Below are 19,553 nucleotides of genomic sequence, written 5' to 3'. Positions count from 1 at the left end.
GCCAGTTTAAGGGAAGTAACTCATTTTTGACCTGAGTTCAGGATGGGTCCAAAAAGTGTTCGAGACAATCTGCAAAATTAATTCTTTAAAAATTGCTCGCTCTTTACGCAGGGCACCTAGGATGTTCCCGTTTGGTGAGCGTTCAAATGGAAGGGTGTTTGTACTGTGTGTAAAAGCCTGACAGTATTTGTGATGGTTTACGGGAGGCTTACTGTCCAGGCGTGATTTCCGGGATATTCATAACAGCCGTCCAGCACCAAAACGAGGCGCCATTGTTGTAAAGGGCCAAGTCCACGAAAATAAATTCTTTGAAAATTTCTCACGCTCGACAGAAAGCAGCCAGGATGTTCCCGTTCGGTGAGCGTTTAAATGGAAGTATGCTTGTACTGTAATGTAGACGCTCGGGGAGCTCTGTGATGGTTTACGGGAGGCTTACTGTGCCTTTAAACTAGTTAGAATTTTGTAATGAGCTTTTTAGAATGCCTCAGGCACCTAAAAAGCTCTTATGTCTTAACATTTCAGCGAGAAGTAATTAAAAACAAGTCGCGTAAAGGCGAAAATACAATATTTAGTCAAGTAGCTGTCGAACTCACAGAATGAAACTGAACGCAATGCCATTTTTTCAGCAAGACCGTATACTCGTAGCATCGTCAGTCCACCGCTCATGGCAAAGGCAGTGAAATTGACAAGAAGAGCGGGGTAGTAGTTGCGCTAAGAAGGATAGCACGCTTTTCTGTACCTCTCTTTGTTTTAACTTTCTGAGCGTGTTTTAATCCAAACATATCATATCTATATGTTTTTGGAATCAGGAACCGACAAGGAATAAGATGAAAGTGTTTTTAAATTGATTTGGACAATTTAATTTTGATAATAATTTTTATATATTTAATTTTCAGAGCTTGTTTTTAATCCGAATATAACATATTTATATGTTTTTGGAATCAGCAAATTATGGAGAAACGTAAATTTGGATCGTTTTATAAATTTTTATTTTTTTTTACAATTTTCAGATTTTTAATGACCAAAGTCATTAATTAATTTTTAAGCCACCAAGCTGAAATGCAATACCGAAGTCCGGGCTTCGTCGAAGATTACTTGACCAAAATTTCAACCAATTTGGTTGAAAAATGAGGGCGTGACAGTGCCGCCTCAACTTTCACGAAAAGCCGGATATGACGTCATCAAAGACATTTATCAAAAAAATGAAAAAAACGTTCGGGGATTTCATACCCAGGAACTCTCATGTCAAATTTCATAAAGATCGGTCCAGTAGTTTAGTCTGAATCGCTCTACACACACACACACACACACACACACACACACACACACACGCACAGACAGACAGACACACATACACCACGACCCTCGTCTCGATTCCCCCTCGATGTTAAAATATTTAGTCAAAACTTGACTAAATATAAAAAGAGGTCATATTTAGACTACAAACATCGTGGGGCCGTGCGGACCCATGTTTCTCAAAGAAGGAAATGAGAAGCATGGACCGGGTCCGCACGGCCCCATGATGACTTCCGTGTGTAGTCGATAACCCGGACGGGCGAAGGTTAAATACGGAAAACATGTGTTTATTTTAAGTTACACATTCTGATTAATTGGTTTATAAAGTGCTTTTTTTCTCAACAATTCAAAGATAGAATACGTACTAAGCATGTTTACAATCAACAACAAGTATTTATCACGAAAAAAGCTTCATCTCTCGCACTCTATTAAACTTACTGTGCATTATCAATCTGCCGCCCTTCATGCCAACCGGCATAACGGGCAGTGAGCAAGAAAGTAAGCAGTATCAATCAGCATTGTGACTGGATTTCTCGAGTAACAGAGAACACACAAATACTGTGCTTCCTGACAAATAAAGCCAATAAAAATACTATTCAAACATATGTACGGCTATTCGCTTTGCAGCTACACTCTTCCCTCTCAGCTCACAGTACAAATCCTAATTCTAGCCCGCTAAGATTTGACACTTTAATTAAAATGGATTAGATACATCATCACTATTTCGAGCATTTTGCTTTCTTAAATCACACACTGTGTTTATGCTCTTGGCTCAAAGAAAACCAAAACCCACTCATCAGTCATTTCGTATTTGCAAAACTTTGGACCAGGAGATAATTTCATTTCTCAATGTTGGCTTATAGATGTGTATTCTTTGTATCTTCAACCATATCAGTATCTATCAACAATCATATTTCTTTACATTTGGGGCTTGGCTCAAGAAAAACATTCGGTCATTCTGTTTGTGCCAATGGTTTTTTGTTTTTTGTTTAAGCGGGGGGGGGGGGGGGGGGGGGGGGGGGGGGAGGTGAGAGAAGGGAGGGGGTCAAAGCTAAGAAACTCGAAATAAGAAATAAATCAACCAATCGGTTCATCGCCACAAACAAAAAGTCTACCCAAAACGTCACTGACGGGGCACCATTTTGGGGTTGAGTTTGTTTTGAATATATTTCAAAAAGTATTAGCAATTGATATTTTAAAAACAGATCAAACGATAGTTTTAGGCTTCTGTAGCAGCTTTGACTAATTTTCGAAACCAAAACAATAACAAGAGGCGAAGCCTTCAAGGCTCACGTAAGAAATCGACAAACAGTAACACAAACTCAATCACTCCGTCACACATACACACACACACACAGTAAGCATTGGTGACACTGTGCAAGAAAGAGAGACACTAGATCTAGATCTGTCTGTCTGCATGTAGCCTACTTACAGACACGACTGCCAAATAGTCTCGGCCCGCTCAAAATAACAATGACCGAGACATTCCTTCGCGTGACGTCTAACCCTCTTACGCCATAATGTGACGTCTTCAAATGACGAAATGTTAAAGTTTCTACCACAGACATACACACGCACGCACGCACATACGCACATACGCACGCACGCACAGACAGACAAAGTTACGATCGCATAGGCTACACTTCGTGAGCCAAAAACTAGCACACGCGATGACATTCTTAAAAGTTGTCATAAAATGACTTCACACGGCGCGTTCCCAAATGACATCAAAACAAAATGGCGGCATGCAAGGGGAGTGAACTAGAGGCAAGCGATGAATGGTATAAGTAACTATAAACATCTCTTGTGGCATATGTAAAAAAGCCGTTAATTCCATTTTGAATTTCAGGCTTAGGTGAGCATTATTTTGGGAATTGCCCATTAAGGACATCACTTAAACAAGGGGACAAAAACATAAAACAAAACAAAAATACTTAGACAATTACAACACACATGGGGTGGGTGGGTAGGGGGGGGGGGTGTGAGTGCTTTGTGGTCGCAGTATCAAAAGTAAGTACAAAAAGTAACCTAAGGGGTACATCAAAACATGCATATACAAGCGCCAATCTTTGTAAAATTTATCTAATGTATTATTCATAACTGCGTTATACTTTTCACAAATAAATCTTTGCTTAAGATTTCTACTAAATGTTTGAAAATGAGGGATCTTTTTGTTCATTTTGGAAATAATTATATACGTGGTGTTTGGCACAAATTACTGGCACACCAAAAAATTTATCAGTGACTACATTGTTCGCAACTCCAAAAAGAACCAGTTTTTTTAGAAAGGTTTAAATTGTCACAATGGGTGCAGTTCGCCTTTAACCAATTTACAAATTCTATCCAAAAAGTCTGTACTTAATCACACTCCCAAAACATATGTATAAGGGTTTCTTCATTTCTACCACAAAATGTACACCACAATTTTTCGCAAAAATAGAAACCGTTCTGTCGGCAGAATTCTGTACAATAATCGGTACTGGAACCATCTCAGACAAGTATCTTTTGTTGTTTTAAAAATATGTTGAAAAATAACCTTCTTATCTAACAAACAGTTTAAAGATTCAGACCATTTTTCAATACATTTTGGGACCGTAACATGTTTAGCAAAGTGTTGGTAAATAAGTTGTGTCTTACCTTTACAAATGCATTTCCACACAATGGGCTCTGTCATAATAAAATGTCTATCAAATTCTAGACCGATTTTTCTCTATTTTTTAACAGCCTGGATTACACCTTCATACAATACAAAATCTCCTCGCGCATTTAGATATCTAATTTTAAACGCATTATAGGATAAATATCCATTTTGTCCCAAAATATGACCATTCTGAACAATTCCATTGTCAATCCAGTTTTTAATGTACACTGTCTTTTTAGCTCTGTGAATATTAACATTATAATGTAAACATTCTGATACAAATTCGTTGAAGGTTCACATTTTCCATGGAATTTCTTATAATGTTTAAATAGATCGGTCCAAAACGGGTTATCCATTTTCTGCATCAAAACATTTGCAAATTCTTCTCCTCTCATATTAATTGTTATAACAGATGGACATGCTTTAAACAATAATCTTGATATTAATCCAGTAAGACCATGCAACAACTCTTTTTAACCAAACAATTTTTAGAGATGACAGAAAACATATTATTTAACTCCATCATAAACTGTTCATCTGGATCAGGTAAATTCGTAAACAAGTGTGTCAATTTGAAAATAGCCAAGGTTTGTAGGACTGTTATTTTACCAAAATGGTGTTAGGTTCCTTCTGGTCCAGCGAAAGCCTCAGGCCTTGGAAACACGAATACATGCATGCAAAAATATGAAGCTCGGGTGTCCGTTCGGCCAACAGCCAATAAAGTAACCATTTCAGCACTGACCCAAGACGACCCAACCCGGTCCCTAGCCCATTTCAGGTCTCCTCTAGCAGCCGGCAGCCAGCTGTCTACATCCCCCCCCCCCCCCCTGCATTTTTATTTTTTATTTTCATACAAAGCCGGGTTTTCCCGTGTAACATGCCCCTGATGGCTTTGCCGTGAGGGCGTAAAACTTACATTTTCTTTCTTCCTTCTGGTCCATGAATTCAAAAGTTTTTGAATTTCCTTTAACTTATTTTTATAATTAAGAAAAACAACATTGGATACGTTTACTGAAAAAATAACACCAAGTGCTTTGAAATTTTCCGGGTTCCAGGTAAAATTCATATCAGGCAAAAAAATTTCTTTTGGAAAACTTTAAAGGTCCTAACCAAACTACAATTGTTTTATCATAATTCATTCTCAGACCTGACAGTGACGCAAAATGTTGTAACACTTTTATACTTTCACAAAATGATTGCTCTGTACCTTCAAGAAACAGACTGGTATCATCGGCGAATTGTGACAATAAAATATGTTCACCAAAAATATTCATACCACAAATCTTTTTGTTTTGGCGTATCATAAGAAACAGTATTTCGGCTCAAATGGACATCAGTTATTTGTACCTGCATGCAAGACCAATCAACAGATTCCTTTCTCGCCCTTTGGCTCGATGATGATTTCAGCTTTTTGTATTTGACTGGGTGTTCTCTTGTGCCAGGCTTTCATTTGCTGGATGGTGGTCGGTAGAGGGCGCCCACTGGTTTCCGGAAGTTGCAGGATGACGAAACACCCGAGAGCCGACATAGCGCCAAAAACCAATCCCGGTGCCCATACTGCAATAGCCGCCTGCGAACAATGGTGTGTGCAATAATGATTGGAGTATAATTAATTTTCATTCGTATTGTTTTCAGATTTGTAGGTTTTATTAACAGACACAGACAGCACAGAGAGACAGAGAGAAAAACAGACATACAGAGAGAGAGAGACACACACACACACTCACACTCACACACAAGCACACACCCACTCACACAAACACCCAGATATACACAAGCGCGCATATGCACGCGCTCCCGGACCTAACACACACACACACACACACACACACACCCACACAGTTGCACCCGTATTGACATGTACAAGGCTACAGACCACTCAGTCAATGTGGCGCAATGAAACCCAGAACTGACCAGATTGGAGGAGAACGGAGCGAGCATGCCCCCGATGCGAGCCACTGCTGAGGACATCCCCAGTCCAGCAGTCCTGTTAACAAATGTTCAGTAATTGGCACGGATTTTGTTTTGGATAGACTAACAATGTGATGTTTTCCACTTTTTAGAAAACCTTACCCAAATCTGTCTCAAATAATGATAACCCCTCTTTAATTTCTACCCCTACCTCCATTCTCTTGACATTGTTTCCATCTTTGTACATTGTTAGCGTCCACCAAATCCTGCTTTATGCTGTTTTCACCAGCACGCTTTTAAGCACCGATTGTCGCGCTCCTTTGAGCACACACATTAATGTGATAGTTATCTGTAATTCTTGAATAACATTTGTTTAAACCAAATAAAGATCTTAATTTTGTTGACGCGTTGCGCTTTACCTGAGGTTTGTTGGGAAGAGCTCGGGGCAGAAGATGAAAAGGTTGCAGAACGAGCCAGAGATGCCGAATTTGCCGATCAGTGACAACACGTTGGTTGTTGGTCCAATCGCTGGTCCCGTTACTAAATCATACAAGACAATCTATTGATAACGATAGCTGTTGATTGGTCTTATCTCTGACCCCATTACTAAATCATACGAGACAATCTATTGATAACGATAGCTGTTGATTGGTCTTATCTCCGACCCCCTTACTAAATCATACGAGACAATCTATTGATAACAATAGCTGCTGATTGGTCTTATCTCTGACCCCCTTACTAAACCATACGAGACAATTTATTAATAACAATAGCTGCTGATTAGTCCAATCACTGACACCGTTACTAAATCATACAAGTCAATTGATTGGTCCAATCGTAGTACTTGTTCCAAAAAGATTATGACAATCACTATCAAAACATTGCTCTTTTGTTCAAGCTGACAGGTCGATTTGTTAGCTAGTTAGTGAAATGGTAAGTTGCGTTCTTAGTCAGATAGGTAGCTTGCTCGGCTACTTCTGTGCTTTGTGGTCTTTTTCTGTTCTTTTCTTTTCTTAATTTTGACAGTAAAAGAAGAGCAAGGCTTAGAGCTTGTACTATTTCATTGTGCTAGACTGCGATTCCAGATTCTTCAATTGCCCTTGAGATCCCATATCGATAGTGAATATTCTCTAAGGTACTGTATTCTTGATTTTAAACAAATTGGATTAACAGCTATTGCGTTTTCAGCGTAGCAATAGGATCCGATATTTAAACGAGACAAGTATAATGTCGACGAGTCGAAGACGAGTCGCATTACACTTGTTCGAGTCTAGATATTGGCTCCTATCGCGACTCTAAAAACACAATATCGTTTATATTGCTATTCTGACATCATATTCTGTGTTGATAACATGTTTTTGTCAGCGACAACTACCCGCAGACGACGTTTCAGGGCGAATAGCATAGGAAGTTACCGAACATTGAAAAATCCTCTGACCTGTATCATGGAGAAGACACGAGATAACCGGATGCTTCGCATTACGTCATTTTGCCAGGTTTCATATGACGTCACGTAGCATGCTTCGGATAGTGATTTTGCAATGGTGACTGTGGTAATTTGCAAGGTGTTTTGCCTGTTAAAGAACTGGATTTTACCCGGAATGTATTTCATGTACGGTGAGAAAATAATTGATACAAACGATATGGTCTGTCGACCAATCACAGAAGCAAACCTTACCAGGTATACGAGCACTTATTCCACGGCGATGAAACCGGAAGCATACGTTGTTTGTTTTTGGAAATAAAAAAGATATTGGGTAATCTTGAACTTTAGCGTGTTAAATTCATAGCTCATAATTCAGAGGCATTTAAGTCTCCAAATTTGTAGAACCTGCACTTGTAATCATAACAAGTCATTTTAGATCCCTTTGAAGTTACGGAATGAACTCCGATGAACTGTACGAATGCATTTCGTTTACATGGGTCAAAGAAGGAATTATCCGTATGAGCGGACAAGGGAGACAACTCTTTCGTGTAAATGATGTCCCATGGTTGACAACGTACGCCATTTTCGGTGCATTTTCGTCGATTCAACAACCAAATTAATTAATTATGCTTAAGTTTGGAGCTCAATCCGTCAATTAATTTCACGACAAAATAATGTTCTTTGGCTTGCTTAAAAATAAGTAAAGAACGTCACTGGATTCTGAGCTATTAATATAACACGCTAAAGTTCAAGATTACCGGATATTGAGCAACTTCCGTGGAAATATAGACCGATGTTCGAAAAAGGGCTGTGTGGGACTATATTATCACAACCCTCGTATTCCCCCACGTGTCTATCAGAATAGCAATGTAGCCCAATATCTCACGCAAACTTGGGATGAGCGCGCACTCAGCGAAACTAATACCTGTTGCCAGAAGAACAGCAGATAGAAGTAGGGAGACGGACGCAATAATCAGAAAAGCACATCCCACATTTCGTCGTCCAAATCTGCACAGGGAGGAAAAAAACACACACATTGTAGACAGAAATATGAGACGTCAAGGCAGACAGGTCTTTCTTACCTGTGCTCGAAGGGAGCGAATCTACTTCTGTAGTGTTTCACATTTAACAGTAAACTCCCTTCCAACGACGTGCTTGTTCCTTGTGCCTTGTGGAAACTTGACTAACACTGGACCTCTCTCTCTCTCTCTTTCTCACATACACACACGCACATTACGCTCACAGACTTTCTCTCTCTCTCTCTCTCTCTCTCTCTCTCTCTCTCTCTCTCTCTCTCTCTCTCTCTCTCTCTCTCAACCAAGCCGCTCTCTCTCTCTCTCTCTCTCTCTCTCTCTCTCTCTCTCTCTCTCTCTCTCTCTCTCTCTCTCTCTCTCTCTCTTTCAACCAACCCCCCTCTCTCTATATCTCTATATTTAAAGATTAAATTAATTCTGCCGTGTATCATTTACCTTCGCAAAGCAAAATACACCGTGACGTAGGCAGGTAACTCTACCATCACCTGAAGAAAGAAGTTGAAGAATCGGTTCCCTGCCATCTGGGCTGACGTCAAAGTCAAGCCGTAATACGCCAGACTGTTGCCAATCCTGTTTCTCACATAAATCACACAAAAGCAAAATAACAATAACATATATTGAACAAATAAAGCAAACTAAAAAATCTTTTTTGAAATCAACAGCAACAAAACAGAAAGAAACACAATTCGCGTGAAGCGATATCAAAACATTTTATCAATCTGTCGGCCCCAACCTAAACACGGAATCAGTCATCACAGAGATGAGTGAGGCTTGGCTAGTCGAAACCCGAAGACCGAGGCGGGGTCGGTATGCTTTTTGAGAATCATTTGAACATTGGACCGAGATTCTTTAAATGTGAGCATATTTTCAGAGTAAACATGACATATCTTTACATTTTTGGATTCGGGAAATAAAAAGAAGACAACGCAATCATGTTTGGATCTTTTGTTAAAGCCATATGTACTCGATGACTATACACGCTAATTGCTTTACCAACAGCTGGAGACATGCTAAATTAAGTTCCCTGCAAAATATTGTGGTCTAGGACCCCTTCAATGTTGAGATATGTTAATTTTCATTTTGATCTGGATCGTCCTATTTATAGATTTGCCAACAGAGGTAGCGTTGACGCAAGGGAAATAACTCCGCGTCTTTGTTTACATCCAAAGTTTTTGAGACTCTAAAACAAGCTGTAATGCATGTATATGGTCCGCGCATGGCGACATATCGTCATTACATGGTCTTATGGTGCGTTTGACATCGATTATGGGCAAACTACACTTTGTAAACACGGGAGCGCGTACATATGCCTTTAAGCTCCTATTTCAATTTAAAATTTCTAGAATTTTCATGAACAATTAATTTAAAGCTTCCAAGCAGAAAAAAGTGAAATGTAATCAACCAACATTTCATTCACTTCGATTGGAAAATGGGGTCGCCACAGTGCAGCCTCAAGTTTTTCAAACCCGGATATAACGCTATTAAAGATTAGGTAGCGCCGTACTGTATGGAAAGCTGCCCGAATTTCCGTCAGGGTAAGATCACCGGACTATAAGAAATCTTATCCTTGTCCTTATCATTCAGTGTTGATCTTTTAGTTTCGGGCCAACAAAGAGTCTAAATGTTTTTGTATCGCTTCACACGACTTTTGTTTAAACTTTGGTTTTGTTCTGCATATGTGGTGCTATTTTGCTATCCAAGCTCTACACATGTGATATTGTTTTGGTGTTTTATCTTTGTAAAGCTAAAACGTACGCACCACAGATACCAAATGATGAATGCCGTCTTTAGCAGAACCTTGTGTTTGAGAACATCCAGTATTGTGTATCTCGTCACAGAAGGCTTGGACGCCTTCATGTTGTCACTACCTCCGTTTTTAACAGCTGTGGTCATTGGTTCCTTATCCGTAACGTCTCCGTTGACCGGTTCATCAAGAAAAGGTTCCTTCTCAGCCACGCTTCCTTTGTGTTTTTCGTTCTTTTCTGCAACGCTTCCGTTGACTGGTCCATCCTTCTCTGCAACGCTTCCATTGATTGGGTCACCGACTCTGAGGAGCTTCTCTACTCTTTCATTGGCTGATTCTTGATCCCCGTTTTCAGCTGGAAAGCTGGGTACACTTGCTGCGAATTCTAAGGAGACTGGTGTGGTGTTCATGTCGGGGGAGCTTTGACTGCGGAACAATTCCTCCAAGGCAGCGTGTACTTTGGTGTACTGGACGTTGTTTTGTCTGCTGGCTCTCTTCAGCACGCGTTCCGCTTCTGTCTTTTTGCCGTTGGCGACGAGCCAACGAAGAGATTCGTCCATGAAGCTAGAAAAAATAACAAAATCGGTTGGAGCAAGGACAATTGTCATGATCGTAAGTGATATCCAGTCATTTGTATCCAATTCCTATTTTTTTTGATAATGTCTTTTAAGTTCCAGTTCTTTTTGTTTTCCTCCATCTCTGCTGAGGAGACGATAACCAACCGACCATCCCTCCATCTTCTTTTCGTACTTTATTCGTTCCGTTACTGCTTTTGCTGTTTGTTTTCCTCTGTGATTGTGTGTTTGTTAATCCATAAGAAGCCTCCATAGGCGAACATTTTATTTGGTCTTGTATGTGCTGTCCTTGTATTGGTGCGAACAGAATTCTTTTAGTTTTCAACTTTATGAGTTACCCTATCTGCCCACAGCCTGGACTCGTTTGTCAGGCACCCCTCCACACCCTTTTTGTCTTCTTTCCTTTCTGCCTCCTATATCACCGTCCCAACTCCTCCCCTGGTTTGTTTGACAAACATTTGTATTCCCCCTTGTAGCTTCTCCTCCTATATCACCGTCCCAACTCCTCCCCTGGTTTGTTTGACAAACATTTGTATTCCCCCTTGTAGCTTCTCCTCCTATATCACCGTCCCAACTCCTCCCCTGGTTTGTTTGACAAACATTTGTATTCCCCCTTGTAGCTTCTCCTCCTATATCACCCTCCCAACCACTCCCCTGGTTTGTTTGACAAACATTTGTATTCCCCCTTGTAGCTTCTCCTCCTATATCACCCTCCCAACCACTCCCCTGGTTTGTTTGACAAACATTTGTATTCCCCCTTGTAGCTTCTCCTCCTATATCACCCTCCCAACCCCTCCCCTGGTTTGTTTGACAAACATTTGTATTCCCCCTTGTAGCTTCTCCTCCTATATCACCCTCCCAACCACTCCCCTGGTTTGTTTGACAAACATTTGTATTCCCCCTTGTAGCTTCTCCTCCTATATCACCCTCCCAACCCCTCCCCTGGTTTGTTTGACAAACATTTGTATTCCCCCTTGTAGCTTCTCCTCCTATATCACCCCCCCAACCCCTCCCCTGGTTTGTTTGACAAACATTTGTATTCCCCCATGTAGCTTCTCCTCCTATATCACCCTCCCAACCACTCCCCTGGTTTGTTTGACAAACATTTGTATTCCCCCTTGTAGCTTCTCCTCCTATATCACCGTCCCAACTCCTCCCCTGGTTTGTTTGACAAACATTTGTATTCCCCCTTGTAGCTTCTCCTCCTATATCACCCTCCCAACCACTCCCCTGGTTTGTTTGACAAACATTTGTATTCCCCCTTGTAGCTTCTCCTCCTATATCACCCTCCCAACCACTCCCCTGGTTTGTTTGACAAACATTTGTATTCCCCCTTGTAGCTTCTCCTCCTATATCACCGTCCCAACCCCTCCCCTGGTTTGTTTGACAAACATTTGTATTCCCCCTTGTAGCTTCTCCTCCTATATCACCCTCCCAACCACTCCCCTGGTTTGTTTGACAAACATTTGTATTCCCCCTTGTAGCTTCTCCTCCTATATCACCCTCCCAACCCCTCCCCTGGTTTGTTTGACAAACATTTGTATTCCCCCTTGTAGCTTCTCCTCCTATATCACCCCCCCAACCCCTCCCCTGGTTTGTTTGACAAACATTTGTATTCCCCCATGTAGCTTCTCCTCCTATATCACCGTCCCAACCACTCCCCTGGTTTGTTTGACAAACATTTGTATTCCCCCATGTAGCTTCTCCTCCTATATCACCCTCCCAACCACTCCCCTAGTTTGTTTGACAAACATTTGTATTCCCCCTTGTAGCTTCTCCTCCTATATCACCCTCCCAACCACTCCCCTGGTTTGTTTGACAAACATTTGTATTCCCCCTTGTAGCTTCTCCTCCTATATCACCGTCCCAACCACTCCCCTGGTTTGTTTGACAAACATTTGTATTCCCCCTTGTAGCTTCTCCTCCTATATCACCGTCCCAACCACTCCCCTGGTTTGTTTGACAAACATTTGTATTCCCCCATGTAGCTTCTCCTCCTATATCACCGTCCCAACCACTCCCCTGGTTTGTTTGACAAACATTTGTATTCCCCCATGTAGCTTCTCCTCCTATATCACCCTCCCAACCACTCCCCTAGTTTGTTTGACAAACATTTGTATTCCCCCTTGTAGCTTCTCCTCCTATATCACCCTCCCAACCACTCCCCTGGTTTGTTTGACAAACATTTGTATTCCCCCTTGTAGCTTCTCCTCCTATATCACCCTCCCAACCACTCCCCTGGTTTGTTTGACAAACATTTGTATTCCCCCTTGTAGCTTCTCCTCCTATATCACCGTCCCAACCACTCCCCTGGTTTGTTTGACAAACATTTGTATTCCCCCATGTAGCTTCTCCTCCTATATCACCCTCCCAACCACTCCCCTGGTTTGTTTGACAAACATTTGTATTCCCCCATGTAGCTTCTCCTCCTATATCACCGTCCCAACCACTCCCCTGGTTTGTTTGACAAACATTTGTATTCCCCCTTGTAGCTTCTCCTCCTATATCACCCTCCCAACCACTCCCCTGGTTTGTTTGACAAACATTTCTATTCCCCCTTGTAGCTTCTCCTCCTATATCACCGTCCCAACCACTCCCCTGGTTTGTTTGACAAACATTTGTATTCCCCCATGTAGCTTCTCCTCCTATATCACCCTCCCAACCACTCCCCTGGTTTGTTTGACAAACATTTGTATTCCCCAATGTAGCTTCTCCTCCTATATCACCCTCCCAACCACTCCCCTGGTTTGTTTGACAAACATTTGTATTCCCCAATGTAGCTTCTCCTCCTATATCACCCTCCCAACCACTCCCCTGGTTTGTTTGACAAACATTTGTATTCCCCTTTGTAGCTTCTCCTCCTATATCACCGTCCCAACTCCTCCCCTGGTTTGTTTGACAAACATTTGTATTCCCCCTTGTAGCTTCTCCTCCTATATCACCCTCCCAACCACTCCCCTGGTTTGTTTGACAAACATTTGTATTCCCCCATGTAGCTTCTCCTCCTCCTCTTCCTCTTCCTCCTCCTCTTCCTCCTTCTCCCTCTTCTTCTTCTTCTTCTTCTTCTTCTTCTTCTTCTTCTTCTTCTTCTTCTTCTTCTTTTTCTTCTTCTTCTTCTTCTTCTTCTTCTTCTTCTTCTTCTTCTTCTTCTTCTTCTTCTTCTTCTTCTTCTTCTTCTTCTTCTTCTTCTTCCCGGCCCCTTCAATCCCTCAACTCTACCCACCCCTTCACCCTCTCACTCCAAGGAAAAAGACATGCACTGAAATCAAAATGAAGGGTTGGTGTGTTTGTTGTTCTTACCAGGGAAGAAGAATACTGTACGCTGAAAAAGCCGCTAAGGTATACTGCAAGTATCGCCAGGTGAAGTCCTGCATGAGGTATGCCAATAAAGGCAGCATCATAACGGCGCTGGCCCAGATGACTCCGTCGGTGAGTCCTGCCATCCCTCTCAGCCATTTGGGAAGCAGTTCTATGAACATGGTGAAGGCTACCAGTCCTGTTCCCTGAAATCACTAGGTCACGTTTTAGTCAAAAGGACCGCTACTGATCGTTGAGGAGAGATATGAGAAACAAAAGGACAGAGTAACAGTGTGCAACAGATTAATTACGGAACCAAAATCCAGGGCCGAGGTGCACGATACAGTTACCAACCGGGTGGGAGCCAGCCGCGGTGTTGGATTGGTTGACATTGAGATTCGTTGTGAATATCAACGAGCCAGACCCCGTGGTTTGTTCTCTGCAGTGCGGGTGGCACCCACTTTCAGTTCGTGCACCTTAGCCCTGGTTCCTGAGAGAATAACAAGCATTGAAATGAATAGGCGACTTTCATCCTCACTTCCATGGTTGTGGAGACGTAATGATGGTGACAACACGTATGCCTCGTTGGCAATCGTCACATAGAAACATCCACGCTGACGCCAACACTGATGAAGGTATGATCTCAATCACCTCTTTTTACGGCGATAACATTTGTCAAAGTGAAAATGGTCGTACGAGGGCCAACTAAGGAGTACTAGGCCCGACCAGGGAGGAATTGACTTAAACATTCAAAACTTGGCATGAATTAAAAAAGGTGCTTATGACGACAACATGCAAAATAATACGTAATGTCAACGGTTAGTTTGTGTGCCTTGCTTTCTCAAAGTACCATAACACACTGTTTACCCCACAATGGAGAACACTAACAAAGAGCAGTGTTCCAATATTTGCAGAGATAAATAGTTTTCTCTCTGGGAATCCATAAAGACGAGTCCTCGTCAGACAAATGGAAACATGTAAGAGAGTTATTTTAGTCAGTTGTACCTGTCTCACCAAGGTGTCCCTGTAATGGAAGGGCACCCGTCTTACACGGACACTCGTGTGTGTGCTAGCTCTTTAAAAGGTCCAACTCTAACTGTTGAAAAGGACCTACCTGTTGTAGAGCTCCGGTGGCCACGCGACAGAAAGTGAAGAAGACGTAGTTCGGTGCCAGTCCGTTCGCCACGGCAACGACCAGAAGGGCTAGCGAGCACGGTACGTGTACACTCTTCCGGCCAAAGCGATCCGCCAGGGACGTGAAGAGAAAGGCGCCCACCGCTTGACCCACCATCATCAAGGTCTGGGTCAGTTCCGTCAGGCCGGAATAGTCACATGTCAGGTCCCACTGAAATGCAGATGGTAATTAGGTATAAACAGTGGTACATTCCACCATGTCTATAACGACCGCCTAAGGGACCGACCAAAGCATGAGTACTAACATGAAGAACACAAATCACCAGAACCAACATCGACAGCGTAATTCACCTGACCCAACATCGACAGCGTAATTCACTTGACCCAACATCGACAGCGTAATTCACCAAAGCTAACACCGAGAGCTCAAATAACCAGAGCTAACGCCGAGATAACAAATAACCAAAGCTAACACCGAGATCACAAATAACCAAAGCTAACACCGAGATCACAAATAACCAAAGCTAACACCGAGATCACAAATAACCAAAGCTAACACCGAGATCACAAATAATCAAAGCTAACACCGAGATCACAAATAACCAAAGCTAACACCGAGATCACAAATAACCAAAGCTAACACCGAGATCACAAATAATCAAAGCTAACACCGAGAGCTCAAATAACCAAAGCTAACACCGAGATCACAAATAACCAAAGCTAACACCGAGATCACAAATAACCAAAGCTAACACCGAGATCACAAATAACCAAAGCCAACAACATCGAGAGCACAAATAACCAGAACTACGTATGCATGTTATCATAATAGCGCGCACAAATACCAATGGCTGTTATGTTATATGGCAGAATAAATTCGTGTTCTGTTTTAACATCAAGAGCGCAAATCGCAAGAACCAATGTCGAGAGCACAAAGCACCAGAACATTTATTGATTCTCTTTTGCTACTAAAAGCCGGTAACGCAGATGACGGATATTGAACCCAAAGTCTATTTTTTTTCTTTCAGTTGCCTTTTCACTGGACTCAGACGCTCACTCACTCACTGAATCAGTCAATCAAACCAACCTCGGTGAAAAACGACATATCCTTCGGTCCATCATACTGGTAGCCTTCAATGCAAGGCAGAGAATAGACCTGAAGCTCCCCGGACCGGTTGGCGCTCACTTGGATGGAACATTTCTCGTACACCACGCTGACGTCATCAGTGACGTTCCTCTCCAAGTCCAGGACGTCATCCAATTTCGTCATGTTCACCTCAGCACATTGGTAGGGCGGTTGGTATCCTGGAAGAAGACAACAACACATTGCTAACCAAAAACAAGATATGAAACGAGAGGCTGCAGTTGAAAAGGACTAGAATAAGATGACAATACAAATGTACTAAGGCCTAAAAAAAAAATAGGTGTGGTTACGGTAACCCGACCTACCCTATTTTTAGGGGCCGATCCTATAACTTTTTATTACATTTGTCAAAAAAAAAAAAAAAAAAAAAACGAGTGCAAAAAACGCAATGAAAGCGAAAGCGCCCGAGTCGCACACTTATTTCCCTGTCAAGGAGGTTTAATTTGTACACATTAGAAAAAAAAGTTAAAAAAAAAAAAAGTGATTGCCTACCTACCTACCCTATTTTTTTTTGGCTATGTTACCGTAACCACACCTATTATTTTTTTTGGCCTAAGCAGAGATGTAGACATACAAACACAGGGAAAACATATTTTGACGACCAGTCTTCTTCGGTGAAAAAAGCTGATTGGAACAAGTACAAGGATAATGTTTGATTGATCCTGTTTTGTCTGTTGTTGGTTTTTTGTCTCCTATTACACGTGTCCAGTTTAAAAGCCTTCTATGTCCACAAGCCCGTTTTGTTTTAATTGAACCTGTACTCTATAACAATTACTTAGACCACCACCATCTCTCTCTCTCTCTCTCTCTCTCTCTCTTTCTCTCTGTCTCTGTCTATGTCTCTCTCTCTCTGTCTCTCTGTCTGTCTGTCTGTCTGTCTGTCTGTCTCTCTCTCTCTCTCTGTATGTCTCTCTCTCTGTCTGTCTCTCTCTCTCTCTCTCTCTCTCTCTCTCTCTCTCTCTCTCTCTCTCTCTCTCTCTCTCTCTCTCTTACACCCCTTACCTGTTCGCAAACCTTCACCCATAAATGTATGTTAAATGTATGTTTATTGTATACATGCCAATGCATATTTGTAAACTTGTCTTTATATATATTTTTTAAAAAAAGCAACAACAAAAAAAAGCAACAACGTAAAGATCACATACAACATGCAGAAGGAATTATTCCAAGACATCGATCAGTAAGAGTTATTGGTGGAAGCCATAAAGAGATAGAGAAAAGCTTAAAGATGATACCACAAAAACAACACAAAATATACACACTGGCATACAAGCCATGCTAATGGAAATGACAACATAGAAAATGCAGCAGGAAAGAATTGAAGACAGACGTTCAGAAAGCCATTCAAAGGCCTTAAAAAAGATTAATGACAAATTATTAAAGCTCACCGATGAACACCACGGACAAAATGGAGAAGGCGACGCCGAATAAAGAAGACATTTGTAGCGTCATTTGCGTTATTTGATAAAACCCGATTCCTCTGGATCCCAGCGCTTGTAATAAAGGTTCAATGTCAAATCCATCATTTGTATTAGGCTCCTGTGTAGTTGTTTTCTCTTTATCTGCTGGCATTTTGGTCAAGTATCTCTTCCTTTCAACGGAAAATTTCCCTTAAAGTCTTTTACGTTGAACTTTTTGTCAACTGTGAATCTGTTTTGCTTCAAGTGACAGAATGAAAAATGTTGTGCCGAAACCATGGAACGCAAATAATGTTAAATACAGTGGCTGACAGTGAACTGTCACCATCTTCCAAAACAACAAGCTAATTGTTACACTCACACCACACAGAAACGAGAATATGAGAAAAGAATTATACGTGTTGTATCCATTCTGATATCTGGGATATTGTTTGGATGAAAAGGTAAAGTTAAACAACAACATTAAACCAATGTTATATAGTCATTACCTCCCTGCATGGAACCCATTCGTCCCATGATTTCACTTTCTCCACTCCACTCAGCTTTAGATTATTAGTTGCATTCTTTATTTTGATCTGACATTGTCTATACAGGTGCTAGCATTATGTTGATCTTGACAACACCTGAAGAAGACATTTTTTGTGTGGATGTTAATACATGCACAGGCTTAATATTTAATTATAATATTATTAATATTTAATTATAATATTATTAATATTTAGTTATAAGCATAACTTGTTGTGTTATCCCAAATGCTTCCACTAAACACCAAATAAAGAAAGAAAGAATGCTTCTGTTGCATTACACGCCAACTTATGTTTTATGTTTAAACCCAAACGTTATCTTGAGTATGGTCGCATTTTTTCTCTCGATCAATCATCTGTTGGTGACAATTACATAAAAAAAGAAGATTTATGTGAGTGGTGAAAATAAGTAACTAATACATCTGAAGTAGGAATGAAAAAGCAGTTTAAGAAAAGATGCATGTAAGACGAAATACAGTTGTATCGTTAGTATGTTGTATATGGTTCATCTCTGTAACTTGGTCTGTCTCTGTCATACTCTCTCTCTCTCTCTCTCTCTTTCTCTTCCTTTCTCTTTCTTCTTTCTCTCTCTTCCTCCATCTCCCCTTTCCGTCTGACTCTCTCCGTCTCTCTGTGTGTCTCTCACCGTCTTTCTCTGTCTCTCTCTCTCTCTCCCCTCTTTCTCCCTTTCTCTGTATCTCTCTCTCTCTCTCCCCCCTCTTTCTCCCTTTCTCTGTCTCTCTCTCTCTCCCTCTCCCCCCTCTTTCTCCCTTTCTCTGTCTCTCTCTCTCTCTCCCCCCTCTTTCTCCCTTTCTCTGTCTCTCTCTCTCTCTCTCTCCCCTCTTTCTCCCTTTCTCTGTATCTCTTTGTCTGTCTCTCTTTTACGAAGACTTACGTTATACATTTATCATCCCCCAGACTGATTTATTTTCAAACATCATGTCAATGGACATTCCGATGTAACTTTTCTTTTTCAACAGAGTGTACTTTCGTCATCCCCCTATTAAAGGGCATCAACGTCGACGCATAATATGGAAATCATAGTCATAGTCACATGTTAATGTAATATTATCAATGTACGGTCATACTCCGTTCTAACTGCCCGTGTTAATGCACAGTCTATCGTGGTAATGCATATTATAACGTATTCACACTATGGTATAGGCAGCGTGTAACACTTATGTCCAAAGATGACCAGAATATCATCGTTCAGAAAATGGGGCCCAAGGACTGTTATGCCGGGGTGGAAGTAGAGAGAAGCGCCTACTTCCCAAGAAATGCTCCATATGGCTTCGTGTCTCCAAACACCTCTGACAGTCAAATCCAGCTCCTGGCCTTCACGTGGCGGGCCCTGTCTTCGACTAACAGGAGAAGAGATGCAGGCGGGTCCCTGGCGCCTTAAAACCAGC

The 19,553-nt window shown here is 41.5% G+C and overlaps 1 protein-coding gene across 1 annotated transcript; it reads right to left on the bottom strand.

The window, feature by feature from the left end:
- Window positions 1-2,324: 2,324 nt before the first annotated feature.
- LOC138947009 (organic cation transporter protein-like) lies at window positions 2,325-17,866 on the bottom strand. Its single transcript, XM_070318440.1, has 10 exons — window positions 17,591-17,866; window positions 16,146-16,363; window positions 15,039-15,269; window positions 13,928-14,130; window positions 10,068-10,616; window positions 8,744-8,878; window positions 8,200-8,282; window positions 6,268-6,388; window positions 5,852-5,924; window positions 2,325-5,507 (listed from the first exon to the last, which is right to left on the bottom strand). Exons 1-10 carry the CDS (start codon window positions 17,772-17,774, stop codon window positions 5,301-5,303), a joined length of 2,004 nt encoding a protein of 667 aa, XP_070174541.1. The 5' UTR covers window positions 17,775-17,866; the 3' UTR covers window positions 2,325-5,300.
- Between the last annotated feature and the right edge of the window lie 1,687 nt (window positions 17,867-19,553).

Source organism: Littorina saxatilis, linkage group LG1, assembly GCF_037325665.1.
Source record: "Littorina saxatilis isolate snail1 linkage group LG1, US_GU_Lsax_2.0, whole genome shotgun sequence".
In the NCBI taxonomy this organism is placed as follows: Eukaryota; Metazoa; Mollusca; class Gastropoda; order Littorinimorpha; family Littorinidae; genus Littorina; species Littorina saxatilis.
The sequence above is the reverse complement of the archived record's forward strand: the minus strand, read 5'-3'. Positions and strand labels throughout refer to the sequence as shown.

Coding starts and splice junctions, on each gene's coding strand:
- LOC138947009 (XM_070318440.1), bottom strand. CDS start 17,774: ATGCCAGCAGATAAAGAGAAAACAACTACACAGGAGCCTAATACAAAT. Junction 15,270..16,145: donor ATATGTCGTTTTTCACCGAG/GTTGGTTTGATT, acceptor TCTGCATTTCAG/TGGGACCTGACATGTGACTA. Junction 10,617..13,927: donor TACAGTATTCTTCTTCCCTG/GTAAGAACAACA, acceptor TATTTTTTCTAG/CTTCATGGACGAATCTCTTC.